Here is a 15,483-nt window from a genome sequence, read left to right on the forward strand (position 1 = left end):
AAAATGATCCCCCTCCAAAACTAATATTTTCTCATTTCAACCCCCTTCACAAAAGCATCAACTCTTTACAAAGACGGCAAATAAAGCATCTTGGAGTTCCTGGTCTTCTGGATGCTCCTGAGACCATTGGCAGTGGATGCCTGGCTAGTAGCATAGCCCAAAGAGAATGTTTGAATCACACTTGCGAAGACTCTTCAACAGAACACGTTCCTGTCCATGGGCAGTGCTAGTAATCTCTTAGCCTCATGCCCTGATAGGGATTCCTTTGAGGAATTCCCCTCCTTCACAGGGAAGGAGCCCAAACCAGTGGACACTTGGGATGAGTGGATGAGGATTTTACCCCATGCACCAGAGGGACTCCAAGAATTGGACCTTCTGGGGTCCTCCAAGGCCACCTACTGTGTCAAATTCTATTACAGACCATCAGGTAAAGCGTGGCCTGTCTCCAAATACCAAAAATCTATCTACCTAAAAGACATGTCACCTACCAACAAAATCTATAACTCAATTAACTGGTGCAATTATACCAGCAACACACTATCTGTTTCCTCTTGTCATCCCAGAGTGCTGCACTGGGGTGTGTTCTTGATCTGTGGGGACAGTGTGTGGACAGGAATCCCCTCCCGTCTGCAGGGAGGTCTTGTATGCTTGGCCAGCTTACCATCCTCACCCCAAACTCAACACTGATTCGTGACTGGCAGATGAAGAACAAATTAGCCTGTTAAAAAAGAGAACTCACTCAATTAGATGAAAATTGCAATAGCCAAATTGTTGATTGGCCACACATGAAGAGGGTGGTGATGTTCCTTTTCTACTCTGGCTTGCCTCTGTGAAAGCCCTTGGTGAGCTTTCTCACCTGGAGTCTTGGCTTGGCAAGCACACCAACTTAACATCTGCTGTATTAAGTGACCTCCTGTCAGATGAGGAAACTATCAGGCATGCCATACTCCAAAACTGAGCCTAAAAAAAAAATTTTCAGTCCTTTTAATTGGTTTTATTTTCATATGTATGTTCAGCTGTTTTAAGAAGTTACTCGCAAGGTCTCTCGGAGAAGCCTTTTTATTAAATAAAGAAGGGGGATTTGTAGGGGCAAGAGATCCAGCCAGACAAAAACTTGCTATGCTCCTCTGGAGGGCCAACCCCTGAGCCACTGACTTTCTAGTCAGGGTGAGCAAATACCACCCCCAGAGATCTTTGTGACTTTATGTTGAACCCCTGTTACTCATTGGCCCTTCCCTTTGTGCTCCGGCCCCAAGCCTTTACCCCACTGGTTACCAGTTTTGAGCCATCCCCCTCACCTTCCCTATATAATCACCTGTTTTTCCTTGGTTCAGAGAGTTTCTGTCCATGGCTCCCTTCACAGAGGACCCTGCTCTTAATAAGGGCTACTGCTCTGTGGAATGCCATACAGAGCTCTGGTGTCCTTGTCCATGGCACCCAGAAGAAGAAAGCCAAAGCCACACATTGCATGCCAGGCTGGGAGAAGGATGTGCCTGTGTCCCTGAGCCATCCTTCTCAGGATGCTCTTCAAAGCTCATGGCACCCTTACCACCCCCTCGCCACTGCAGCACCTGTTGAACCTGTCATTTTCCTCCAAAGTTCAGAAGTTCAGGCTGTCTGGAATCTGCAATAGACTTTGTGTGGACGCATTTGTTCTATTACCCTAAAGTTCAGGAGTTCAAACTGTAGTCAAATTAAGACCCATTTCAAAGAGATAAACACTCATTTCTCTTCAAGACCTTAATCCCATCAAATTGTTTGTAAAGACATTAGCTCCCATCTTTCCTGTGTTGGAAGGATGAGTTTGAGAAGGTTTTGTTGGGCCTCCAAGGCTCAGAGCTGAGATGAACACCAAGGTGGATTAGGCCTGGATGGGCCCTCCCTTCCTGCAGTACAGTTGCACAGGGTGAGCTGCAGCAGTGTTGCTGCATCCCCTTGTTGCATTTGAAGTGCAGGAGGTGAGGGAGAGTTCTCTGTGTGTGTGTAGTGAGACAGTGGAAATTGCTCCCAGCTTCTGTCTGAACAGTGACATCAGCAAGGGGCAGTCGGGCCTCCTGTAGTTCTTGAAGGAAATGAGGAAAGATCTTTACGTGTCAATGGCTTTAAGCATTAATGAGTTTTACTCTCCTTAGGAGCTGATGTGGTGGCTTGGGTTTTTTGCTGCGGTTTCAGACTTCTCTCAGTTTTGTTTTTAGGGCTGTATTATAAATGCCTCAGTAGAATGGTCAGCGATGTAACTGCTGTTCACTAGAAGAAATAAATTTTATCATTAAGTCTGCTTTGCTGTTAGCAAAGCATAACTAAAATATAGCTCATAAAGCATAACATAAATATAGCTCAGAACTCCATAAATGCCGTCCCTGCCAAAAGTGTATTGCAGATGGATTTTCAAAAGTAAATGTAACAAATTCAGTTGTCCCTACATAGATAGAGATTATATGCAGCCATAGTCTCCTTGGAGAAACACCAGCACTAAAAGGATGACTTCAGTGTAGATATGAAGAATACTGAAATTTACATGTCCTGGTAGACTAGATCAAAAAGAATTTTGGATGGTTTAGTGAACAATGGAAGTCTCTGACTGCAGGCTCCAAGCCTATCAGGTAAAGAAAGACAAAACTTTGAAGATTGTGTTCCATCTCTCTATGACCCATTCCCCGAGCTCACATTACCAGCACATACAGACTCTTTGGTGCCTTTATCTATGAAATTCATTGAGGTGGAGTGAGATGGAGTAACCATCACACAGCCAGAACTGCCAGACTGGCCCAGGCTTTGCTGACTGCCTCAGCATCCTAGAGAGCTGAGGAGTGCTGATACACAGAGTGCGGAGGAGATTGGAAGCATCAGAAACCAGCAGCTGTCACCCCAAAGGTTTCCTGATGCTCTCCCTCTCAGTTTTTTAAGCAGAAAACTCAACTTACAGCCACCACTTAGTCATCTTCTAGGTGGCTGATCCTCACTATGATTTTAGCAGAGAGGATTGTTAAAAACCTGATACTCTGCCTGTCCAGCCTCGGCTTCTCGAGTTTGGACACAAACATTCCACATCTTTAATTCTGTGTGCACACTGAGGCTTTTTGGATGGTGTTCATTTCTGTTTTGGCCTGGTTGCAAATGTATTTGTGAGCAGAGGAAGTATTTTAAATTTCCTGGTACTGCTCAGTGAGACAAAGGAAAACTTTGTGGAATTGGCATATATGCTCAGACACTGCTTGGACTGGGTGTGATTTTTGCAAAACCCTGCAGGAAAACCCTGTCTGAGCTGTCTGTGGACACACAGCAAGGTGCGAGATGTCCCAAGCAGAGTTTTAGAGCATGTGCTACTTCTGTTGCCTATTGGGAGGCTTAATTTCAGATCCTGAGTGATGCTGCAAGTTGGGGATTTTTGCAAATCTCTCAGAAAAGTGATGGCTCACAGACAAGAAAATCTCTAGAGCCAAACTGAGTGTATTTTTAGTGTTTTACATAAGTTAAAATTTTCTTGTGGTAGTGAAATGTTCTTCATGTTGTCTTCTTGGTTTGTTTTTTTTTGTTTGTTTTTTTTTTTTTTTTTTTTCACGAAAATGTTGCTTCATCAACTCCTAGCAGATTATCAGCAGATACAATAAGTATGTGTGACATCACATCTGCAGGATGTGGTAACTGCTGAGTCTGGCTCAGGGCTATTTTAAAAGAAAATACATTAAATTCTAAACTTTGCAGAAAGGTTTGCATGCCCTAATTTTTATTTCTCCTTCATAGAGTAGCTCCAGCTACTCTGAAGTGAAGAGCAGGTATCAGTATCTCCACAAAAAGCTGTCCCATATACAAGAATGAGTATCTGAATTTGACAAGCAGCAAGTGGAATCCTGGCACCAGTCATCTGCTTCATAGTCATCTGTTCATAGATAACATCTGTGAACTCTGGCTTTTTTATTTCAAACTGAAGATTAGTTCCTCTAGGATTATTTATGTTAATATTGAACAGTAGCTTATTTCTTCAAAACCTAGGATTAGTTAGTCCAAAGGCTCAAGACATGGGCTGTCAGGAGGAGGCACAGCAACAGCTTGGCCTCCTCAGAAATTCCCCACTGTTGTCCCAGTGTTTCTAAAGCTGACATATGCCTGCCCCTTGGGCTCCTCTACAATGTCTCCCCCATCTCCTCTGAGGATTTCTGGCAGAGAGAGGGATGCATCCAGACAGTTTCTTGTCTTTTGGTCCTTGTCTGCTTGGCCTGCAGGCACACTTGGCTCTTCCAAACACAGGTCAAGAAAGCAAAAGCATGTGCAGCAACACGGCTTCTTGGAATACAAGAACTCATACAGAAAAACTCACCCAAGCCCTTCCCCAATTGTCTTCTTGATGTTGAAATTTCTGGTATCCCAGCTCCAAGGCTATGACAACCATCCACCCCTCCTCATTTCAGTGGATGTGTCTGGGGTGCTGGTGATTCCTCCAAACCACCCTTCTCCTCCCTAATCATCCAATTTTCCCATCATAAACTCCACCAGCACCTTCACCTATGCAGAGAAAAGCCTTGGTCTCAGCCCAGGTGCTGACAGTGTGCCAAGCAGCGTTTGCCATCTTTCCTGAGCCTTTTCCTCTGCACAGAAGGCTTTGGCTGTGGGCAGTTCTTGCAGACTTTTGTTGGAGAGAGGGGGCTGCCAGGGACAGGCACCTCTGGGCAGCCAAGATGGCCAGCAAGGTTGCAGCCGGCTGCCAAAGATGCAATTACCTCAATATTCTTGGCCAGCATGGCCTGGAGCTCCAGCTGCTCCTCCTGGGCTGGGCTCAGCAGGTTTGGCCCCAGGCAGATGGCCAGGTTGCTGCAGGTCATTCTGCTGGTGGCCCGTGCTGGCTGATGTGTTGCCACAGGGTGAGCAGCTGCTTGAGGAGGAGCAACTTTGCTGTGGGCAACTTCTAGGCTGTCCTGAGGGAACAGGAAGGTAATATCCATCAGGCAGATGTTGCCCACAGCTGCCCCCAAAGCTGGCATGAGGCAGGAGGCAGCCAGCAGCCATGTTGCACAGGTCTGCAGGTGCTCTCAGCCAGCATTCAGGCCCTGCACTCAAGGAAGGAAGCCCATCCTGGCCATGTCACCACTCAGCTGCACACACTCTCCTCAGCTGATCCTGTGTCCAGCACCAGTTGTGGTCATGATCCTGCCCTCAGGCCCAACCTAGTCCTGGGCTGGTCCCAGTCCAAATCCCAGCACAGAACTCCTGCTCTTGTTCATTTCCCCAAGGGTGGATACCCTGTGAGCATGGAGGTAACTGATGGAGCTGGCAGGACGCTATGGGGCCAGTAGCATCCAATGGAGACAAAGGAGACCCTGTGGAGCTCAGAGTGGCCTTTATGGAACTTGAGCTCATTTGGGACTGAGGAGGGAGGAAACGTAAGGGGATCCAGGTCTGGGTGATGGGAGCATGGAGAATTCAGAACTGGTGCATGTGTCAGGATGCTATGGAGCATAGCAATGTATGTGTGGAAACCCCATGGAGACAAGCTAGACCCTGTGGGGCTAGAGGTGGCCATATGAGGCTCGAGAGTGCATATGGGAAGCAGGAGAAGCTACATAGAGTGGGAGGTGCCATCTTGGGCTGGGGGGCTATAGGGCACCAGAGAAGTCACTTGGGGCTAAGGGGAAGCAGTGAGACAGCAGCAGTGACTTCAGTTGTGTCCCAGTTGGAACACCAACAAAGGCAGTAGCTGTATCCTGAGCTGGCAGCACTCACACAAGGTACACATTGCACTGCCTGACATCTCACTGTGACATCATATGTTGGGAGCAGTGGCTTTCAGCGTGCCTCACTGCAGGGAGCGTGGGTTTTGTAACTGTCTTGGCAGCTTGCTTTGCTTCCCCTTCAAGGGATCTGGCTGGACTTTCCTGCCCTTTTCCCCTCGTTTCCAACACTTTTCTCTCCTCACATTTCCTGCACTTTTCCCCCTCACCTCTCTCCCTCTTCCCAGTCACAATTCTCACCATTTTCCCATCCCTAGTGTAAATATTGCATTATTTAAATGTTCTTGAGGAGCCCTTCTTTGATTTTTAGACAACATGCATGTCTTTCATTAGGAACAAGGCAACATAAAAGCAAAACAATACATGTGGTAAAATAATACACTTACACTAAGCAGAAATAAGGCAGGTAAGAGACATAATTAGGAGCACATGAGAGACAGGGTTTTCAGAAGAACACCTCATTGATTTCCTAAATATTGTACTGTCATCCAGAGTCTGCAATGGCTGGCAAGCCTCATTTCACAGCAAGGACCTGGAGAACCATTCTTGGGAAAGGTTTCAAAGTTCACTTCAAAAGGGGGGGTTCAGCTGTTGTAAGTTCAAATTGGCAAGTCAGAGTGACCTGAGTATTGTTTTGGTGCAGAAAACACCTGGGTTTGTTGCCATACGTCCCAACCAGCTAGGGCCAGGCCTTGGCCAGAGCCCAGGCCTTAACTGGAAGGGTCTCCCTAACTGGAAGGGTCTCCCTAAACAAACCTTTCAGTAACAGGAGTTACAAAAGTTTCTTAAAATCACACATCTTTCAGATAGCTACACAAAGATATGTTAAAGTTTATAAAACAGCTGGCTTTGTTATCTATCCATAGCTAAATAGTCAATGCTACCATAGACAAATTGCAACTAACTAAAGTAATGCATATGTGTGACCTTAAGTAGTATCCTGTTTAGTAACAGGATAATGCCTGTTATAAATAGTCAGTGAATTTATGTTATGAGCAGCAGTAACTGTCCTAGGGAAATTGGAACAATATTTTTGTAGACATTTATGCATGCATGACACTAGAACAAAATAAAAGTAAAAAAGAAAGCACTAAACAGTTTACAACTAATAACAGCCATAATCTGGGATTACTACTCATTCTTCTCTTGCTATAGACAATAAAAATAGCAAAGATTGTAATAAAGGGTTATGTTAATTAACTAGTGAAAAGCATTGATACCAATAGAATCTTTGATGAAATCAAGGGTTTAACAAACTCTATCTGCACATATTTTAGACAACTTCTTATTTTATATCTTTAAACTGCTGTTTTCCAATGTTTTATCATAGTTGTTTCAGTTGGTACTGTCTTAACAAAGGAAGTGTATCTTGTAATTTATACGAGCAGATTTGAACAGAAGTCAAATCTGTTTACATAAACTTCCCATTAGTCCCTTCTATGATAATTGTATTTTAGAAAGTAAACAAGTGTATTTAACAGAACTTTAAATTAATTTCAATGAAATTTGATGTCATTTAAATATAACAAAAGTATACATATTATAACTTAAAGTTTATGTTATTGAAACTGAATAGAAATTGATCTTAATAGCATTTAACAGAACTTCACATAATTTAGATTAAACAACACTTAAACTTGACTTTGTTTAAATATAGTAACACTTAACAAAATTGTGACAGAAATTAATCTTAACAAAAATTAACTTAATTGAAATTTACCTTAACAGAACTTCAATTTAACAGAATATAAACTTAACATCGCTCAAGTTTAACAATACTGAATCTTACCAACACTTAATTTGTGCTAAATTAAAACATAGTAGAACTGAAAATTAGTATCACCTAAATTTAACAAAAGTTAAGTTTAATAGAACCATAACAAAACTAGCGTTGAGAATGTTCCTTTAGAACCTCCAGATACAACAGAATTTTACTAATTTTGACTCTATTATTACAAATGTATAATATAGCAGCAACATGGATTTACCGGAAGGATTATAAAGATGTGACAAATACATGGCTATTTTATGTAATTTAGTTTGGAGAATAGCTCATGGTAACTGCAAATATTATTGAAATTACTTATTAATTGTAAGGATTTTCCTGGTATAAATGTAAGTTTAAGAGGACTTTTTGATGTGCAGCTTTATTGGAAAAAAAATTACAACAGTGTAGATTTTGGCAAACTGTCCTAATAAAGGTAAGGGGATATAAATATTTAAGGCATAAAACAGTAAAAACCTAGTTATATAATATTGTCATGAGTTCTGCACAAGTAATTTGGCTAGGTTACTGGGTGTGTAAAATTGACACATATATAAACAATTACAAAGTCAGGGTTTCAGATTATTTTAAAAGAGTGAGTTACCATTCTCGGCAGCTGTAGTCTATTAATGTACTTACTCTGTTTTGATATCAAGTTTAATTTTAATTTAAATGTGGTAAAGAAAAATAACTACACTTGAATCAATAAATAGGTGTGCATAAACAAAATGTCACATGTGCCTTTATAACAAAAAAGATTCACAATAAAATTACCTTATTGAAATTGAGGGTAGAAAGCAAGGAAACTGACAAAATTATGGTTAACATAACTTTGTTTTATGTGCAGTGGAGTTTTTGTGAGCTAATTATTTCTAAACCTCAAATATTTTTTGCAGATAACGTTAATGGGGAAGTCAGGGTTTATTTTAAAGTGAGAAAAGAAATGCTTTGGTTAATGAGTGGTTAAATCTACCATGGGCCTCACTCAGCTAATTGTTCTCAGAAACGATTGCAAATCATTCCGTGTTTTGACATTAGGTTTTAAAGTTAACTGCTGCAGGGTTACATTTTAGTCCATTAACATTCACCCTAAATATTTCTAAAGAGGGATTTTTTAAATTTTGCAAGGGGTCACAGTATTTTACACATATGAATTTTCCTTTCCACAAACTAAAACATTTTCTACGTGGTGATAAATGGTGTTTTAAAGGTACCAGCTTAAAATTATATTTTTAAGTATATAAGTTTCTAATTTTCATGGTAACAGGTACCATAATTATAATTTAGCAAAGAACCAGTGTTAATTTAGTGCAATCAGACTTTTAAACTAAAATTCTTTACAAAAGGGGCATCATTCCATATGGCAAGCTCTTTCAGTCATACAATGCATCAAAATTTCTGTTAATAAAATAGATCTTGTTATGTTACTTATATGTAAGAAGACATTGCATTCACAGGTTTGAATCTCTCCAGTAAACACTCCTATTAAAACCCACAGTTAACTGAAAAGACAGGGTTAATTTTAGCAAACATATTTAAATGCATCTTCTAGGCATTCTGGTAGCTTCAGCATTTTATGTGGGGTGTGATCCTGCCGTGTACTCAGGGCTGGCTGGAGGTGGGGAGGAGTGGGGCAGAGGGGGCCAGGCTGTGCCTCATGACAGAGCTGTCACCCAGTGCTTGGGAGATGGGGGGAGAGTTCTCATGAGCCTCCAAGCCCAGGGGACCATTACAGTTCCGTGGTTTCTTCATTTAGCAAACATCACTAACCTGATTTAATTAGCTATGTCGGCATTTTGCTTTCTGCCAGATTGTGGGCAGTCCTCTTCCTCATTGTAACCTTCTCTCTCTCGTTGTTCATAGGAAAAGGAACAAGGAATAGTTTTACCAAAATAGGAGGTGTTAAGCAGAAGGTCTCTATGAGCCAAGCAGTGGCAGCAGCGGCAGCAGATGTGACTTCTCCATCAGCTTTTGATTGCATTAATAGATGTTGAGCCAAATGCCACGTAGTTAGTGATTTTGTGGCTATTTCATCTCCTGTTGTAGCTGCCACCCACAATGTTTGCACTACCTCCTCCCACCTTTCAACAAAAAAGGCGGTTTGTACAGCTACTCTCATGCCATTTCTTTTACACAGCCGCAACAAGGTTTGCAATGTCTGTTTATCATATTTTACCCCTTGTTTGCCTAACATAAGTGTCCATATATTTACTGCATCTTTTTCTTTGGTAGATACCTGTGTTCCCACTTTTTCCCCAGTAGCTCACCTTCCCAAAATTGCAGTCTGGGCTTCTTTTTTGAGCTCTGCACGCCATGTAATTCTGCAGCTCTCCTTGCTGCAGTTTTTCTTGGAAGTTCTCCTCACCACCTCCCCTGTATTGGCAGCTCTCCTTGTTGCCTCTTCTCTGGCACCTCTCAGGCTGCCTCCATCTGTGCCACTCTCCTCACAGCCAGCTATTACTATCACATGGGATCACATCCAACCACAGATCATGTCCAACCACGTCATATCACATTGGGATCACCAGATGTCGCAGTAGAGATGGACAAGGACATCTCCTTCTTTATTCACCACAGGCAATCTTTATTCTCCATAGCTTATATTTGTATGGTTATCAGAAGGCATCATGTTTAATTCTAATTGGTTAGCAACTTTTTGCTTCCTTGGTTCATTGATTGGTAATGGCTAGTGTACATGTTCATCAAAAACTTTCTTTTCTAGATATGTTTACATTCTTATCTCCTGGGAAGTCAGTGTCATGGTTTGACACCGGCGCTATGCCAGTGTCCTCATGAAAATACATTCTCCCTGGCGTCTGCTGTGAGATGTGACCAGGAATAAGCAAAGCAGGCCCCCACTTAGAAATAAAGACAAGAAAACTTTATTAACTAAACTACAACTCTAATTAACAAGAAACACACAGGGAAAATGAAAACTTTCCAAAAACATTTCCTCCTCCCCCCCACCAAATTTCTAATATATCTATCCCCGAAATCACCACCTGTGGGTCCATTACCACCCTTCAGACAATCAATTCTCAGTTCATCAAGAGGAGAGGAGTCCTTCTTGTGCCATAGGCTACACCTGGAAACACCATTGAAACCTCGTGGTTTCCATGTTACTCATGGCACCACCCACAAGAACATTTGCTATCGTGACCTCTTCCTTCCATGTCCAGTGCTCTCACCACTGCACACGGACCAGAGCTGCTTCTAGGGTCGTCTTTTTAAGGATGCTTTGTCCCGTTCCAAAAAGAGCACAGTCTCACCTTTGGGACACCTGTCTCCCCCAAATTTCACCCCCTGGGGCCGAGGGGTACCAACACTGACCCCTCTTGGCTCTGAGGCATTGCCTCCCCCTGGATGCAGTCTCTGTATCACAGGAAACATGGTTCTGTCCATGGCTATACAAGAGGAGTCCAGCCAAGGCCACTCCATCATCTCTTCCCACCTAGGATTCTTCTCTACTCTCCTGACATCTTTCACTTGCTCAGACCTTCACACTTGCACATTTCCTTTTTCCATTTAATCTCTATCTCTCTTCTAGGAAAGGTTAATGTTCTGCAAAGTTTTCACTGTCCAAAGAAGAGTTAAAAAACTCGGGCTCTGACCACCCAGAGACTCTCACAGTGGCCAGACACCTTCTCGCACACACCCACCTTCTTCTCCTTCTCGGCTGTGCTGCCAGCACGTTATCAAGTTCCAAGGTAGCAGTCACAGGCACAGGCTGTACTCTCTCTCTCTCTCCTGGGAGGGCTGCTTGATGCCTCCTGGTGCTTCTCCCACCCTTCCATGCCGGGGCCTCTTCACCTCCCATCTGTCCAAGGCCCCGGCCTACCTCACCCAGCTGCATGGCTGCTCCTACCCTACCCAGCAGCAGCAGCTGGACAGGGGAGAGATCCGAACTCTTTCCCCACCAAAACCCAGGAGAACTTCCCATGTGAGTGCTTTGCTTTTTAACCCCTGTATTCTCAGAGGCGTATCCCTTGTCCCCAGTGGCCACACCAGGTGCCAATATTAAAATCTGAACACCTATTGGTGACCAAAGCATATCCCAGAAAACCTACTTCCTCTCAAACCACAAGAGTCTTTCACACAGGTAGTATCTTCCTCCTCATGGTGCAAATTGTTTTCCCACAAGAACAGACTGATATGCAAACGGATACATAAACTCACTGTTAAAATTCCTTTCTCAAGGGAACTTACCAGGCTAGCTGTTAGCTGTACCAGCCAAAGCAGCAAGGCCTGAATTATTATTTTACAAGGTTACACATTTCCATGATGCCACAGTCTTGTCTGCAGCAAGGAAGAGGACTTGGCAACTCTCCTGTCTCTCAAGTGTGGGATGGCTCTGTGTTAATTTCCTTAGCATTTTAGTGTGTCGTTTAAGGCAGCACAATCTCCAAAGTGGAATTTTTACTGTTGCTGAGGAGATGGTGATGGGCCATTTCTCCCATTTATTGTCATCAATGCAGGGATTCTGTTGAATTGCTGGCTGCTGCTGCCTTGCTATTTTTCAGATAGATTCAGCTCCTTGCCCTTCACTCTGCTTTAGTTTTCAGATCAGGTATGATGATCACACTCAGTCATGATCAGGCAGGTCAGGTGTCTCTAAAAATTATGCGGTAGGGCTGGAATTCTTCTGGAGGCTGATATTGTTGGAATCATCACAGAAAGTGGCAATCCACTTCTGCTACCAGAATGTAAGGGCTTTAGACAGCCCTGCTAAAAGTAGATGGTTACAGACACCAGACCAACAGCTTAAGGGACAATCAGTCCACATCTGAATGTAGTGCATGAGAAAATACAGGTCAGTAGTACAGTTATTTGGGTGATAATAATATTACACAATCTACCACGACTGGGCTGCATCTAACATCTGAGCATACAAAGACTTACATGACCACATCTGTCAGGCAGCAGGGTACAATCTCTTCTCCACACAAGTGACCTATGCTGGCCAGTGGCCTTGTGGAATGCAAATGCTATGGCTGGATTCTTCTTTTTACCATCAAGCTGCAGAAGTACCATTCGGCTGGTTAGCCAAACTTTACACTCGCCCATGCTCCCTCTCTGTACCAGTTCTGTCTCTAGAGTGCACAGGGCCCTGTAAATCTGTACATGGCAGTACTGCCCCACATTCCTGGATGGGCACAGGCCTGCAAGTACTGTAAAAGGCAGGAAGAGCCTCATGCCTCCCTTCTATGCACTGTCTTGAGAAACTATTTCTTGGGCATACCAGCCTTACAGGCACCCAGTGAGTCTTGGCAAAGGTCAAACTGATGGCTCATGTGTGGAAGTCACCACACAGAATGCAAAATGAATGCATGGGGTAATATCCTGAACAGACAAGAGGAAACAGGTGGATGCTCAGAAGCAGAAAAAAATCTTGGTTTAACCTAAGAATGACCACAAACACTGCTGACAGTGATCACACCCATTTATACCAGCCTTGCAGTACAGTACGTTAAGGACTAAGAAAAAGCCAAATAAACCAAGATAGCAGTGGTGTGGAAGAAAAAGAAACAACTTGAAAGAAAGCATGAAGACAATGATAAATGATCAAGGAAATTGTACTGCTAACGATTTTTATTGTTTTTTAAAGAAATACAAATCTTGTAACACTGCCTGAAGTACCACTTGGCCACAGGCCTCTGAAAGACTGTTTCAGCTTCTCAAAGGTGAGTCACATCTTAAAGGTGAAAAGTAACTGAAACTAGAAACATCAGTGGATGCACCCAATCTCAAAAGTCTCATGCTCCTTCTTTTCCATTTAAATTAAATTAATTTAAAATAATTAAATTTAACAGTAAATAAACACATAAATAAATACAAACAAAACCAAAATAAAATAAATATAAACAAAAATTTTAAAATTATCTTTAAATAAATTAAAAATTAACATTTCCAGCTGCTTAGTTATTTGTACGAATATATTCTGCTCTCTTGCACTGTGGATGTGGAAGTACACTTAAGGAGCCTTTCAGCATATTTGGAGTTAGTATTTTTTTTAACCGAACCGCAAGACTGATTAATTAACATTTACATTCTCATACCTTTTACTGGGTTGAGTAAGCTTTAACTGTAAACTTGCATAACTAAACTGTCTATTATGCTATCTTAAACCCACAGACAACTTACATGAGGTCCCTTGTTTCAAACTTTGTTTTCAACTTAACTGTATTTTCAAGTATCAACTGCACACTCCTGTAAAAAAACCAACTCAGTCAAAAAACAGGCTGGCAAGTAAACACTGAAAATAACACAATTCTCTCTTATTTTTCCATTTCTAGCTGCCCAGCATGAGGAAGAATGTCAGGCAGCTGTTGCGTCACCTTCTTCCTCATCTTTATTGTAGATATGCTGCTGGTTCTCGTGGCTGACGTTTCAACAACCTAAACCAGGTGAGAAAAAAATCAAAATGAATAGAATATATAGTACCAAGTGTACTTGCTCTTCCACAAGCTATAAAGAAAAGACAGTACTGTAATGATACACTGTATCTGCATGTGTCTTCTTCTACTAGAAAACCAGCAAGCAATGCATGGAAAACTACCTCTGTCACATTACTTGGTGTGCTCAGTCAGTTTTTTTCCTGACAATGGAATACGGTCCCAAAGCTGCAGCAACTGCTCTCCAACTTGTGGTTCCAGCTCCTAGAAATGATCAGGAAATCAGGGAAGTTAACTGCACTGCTACTACTGAGCATATAGAAACTATTTATTACTGAATTGTTAGATGACGTTGCTGGTTATTGCTTTCAACCCTTCTGTAAGAGCTCATCTCTCTTGCTATTGGGACAAACATTAGAACTCGCAGCAAAGCAAGGTATTCTTACTAGGGCTGAGCAAGAGGTAAAAACTTTCACAAGCCATCCTGGCCTACAGGCTGTTTGGGGTGTTTTCATTGACAGTGAATTGTCAGTTCTCACAAAGACAATTCCCAGTGAACACCCTACCACCATACACAAGAACAGATGCACCAGACACTTTGTACCTCCCACAGATCAGTCACTTACTAACTAGAGATCATTATTTTCCACATCTTTTAAGTTGAATTCCATCAAGTGTGGTGGAGAATATGGAAACAGAGGTCACAGGAAATACAGTGGCCATCCTTTCCTTGTACTTCTCCTTTCCTCCAGTTTCTTACAGCTGGAGAGAGGATGTGAAGGAGAGAAAGTAAAACAAAAACTTTAGCTCTTGAATCCTTAAGGAGATGTTCAGGGAGGGGATGGGGAGAGGGCAGAAACTGCCACACAGAAATTTTGTACCAATTCTTTGGCTTTTTCTAGTTGCATTTTTAGAGCTGTAAAAAGTACAAGAACTGTCCTAAGCTTCACTCTACCTTAAACCTCAGGATTCTCTTCAGGCTTTACAGAAAAAAATTAATGATTTTGAACAGTTGTTTGGGTGTAACAGACTATCTAAGAGAACACATCTCAAGCAAATAGGGAACAAACCTCCAGAACTAAATTACAAACTAAAAATCAAACCAAACAACTTCTTTTTGGAAGCATCCACCTTTAAATAAATTTTTTAACACATAAGCAAGAAACTTTTGATTTTATCAGAAGTTTCCATTACTTCAGCAGTAATTCTGCATTAGCTGAAGGTACAATACACTAATGAACTGTGAATTCCGATCAGCAGATACACAAACAAGTGGAGATAAATGTCAAGGCTGAACAAGCTAATAAAAAATACACCAAATACATTCAACCAAATAAAGAAAACTCCAGAAGAGAGTAACATTACCTGGCCATCCCTACTTATCTGTACTTTCTTACTGTCATTCCATGGGTTGAGCAAATGGTGTGCAAACTGAAAAGGAATGCTTTCTTTTCGGATCCAGTCCACCTTAAATACACCTCCAAAACCAGCAGATCCCCAGTCTTGACTTTTCTCACACCCAATCGCTGAACCCATTCTAGCAAAACCCTGGGACAAAAATTGAAATATGAAAGAACAAACATAATGAGGCCATATCTGT

The 15,483-nt window shown here is 42.1% G+C and overlaps 1 protein-coding gene across 1 annotated transcript in view; it reads right to left on the reverse strand.

Moving 5' to 3' along the window:
* Window positions 1-14,057: 14,057 nt before the first annotated feature.
* The window catches only part of YTHDC2 (YTH N6-methyladenosine RNA binding protein C2), a 30,288-nt gene continuing 28,862 nt past the window's right edge, over window positions 14,058-15,483 (reverse strand). Inside the window, exons 28-29 of the mRNA XM_058823945.1 lie at window positions 15,249-15,431; window positions 14,058-14,147 (exon numbers count right to left, since the gene is read on the reverse strand). Coding sequence (XP_058679928.1) covers window positions 14,058-14,147; window positions 15,249-15,431 — 273 coding nt within the window. The remainder of the gene's footprint in view (window positions 14,148-15,248; window positions 15,432-15,483) is intronic.

Source organism: Ammospiza caudacuta, chromosome Z (assembly GCF_027887145.1).
Source record: "Ammospiza caudacuta isolate bAmmCau1 chromosome Z, bAmmCau1.pri, whole genome shotgun sequence".
Taxonomy (NCBI): domain Eukaryota; kingdom Metazoa; phylum Chordata; class Aves; order Passeriformes; family Passerellidae; genus Ammospiza; species Ammospiza caudacuta.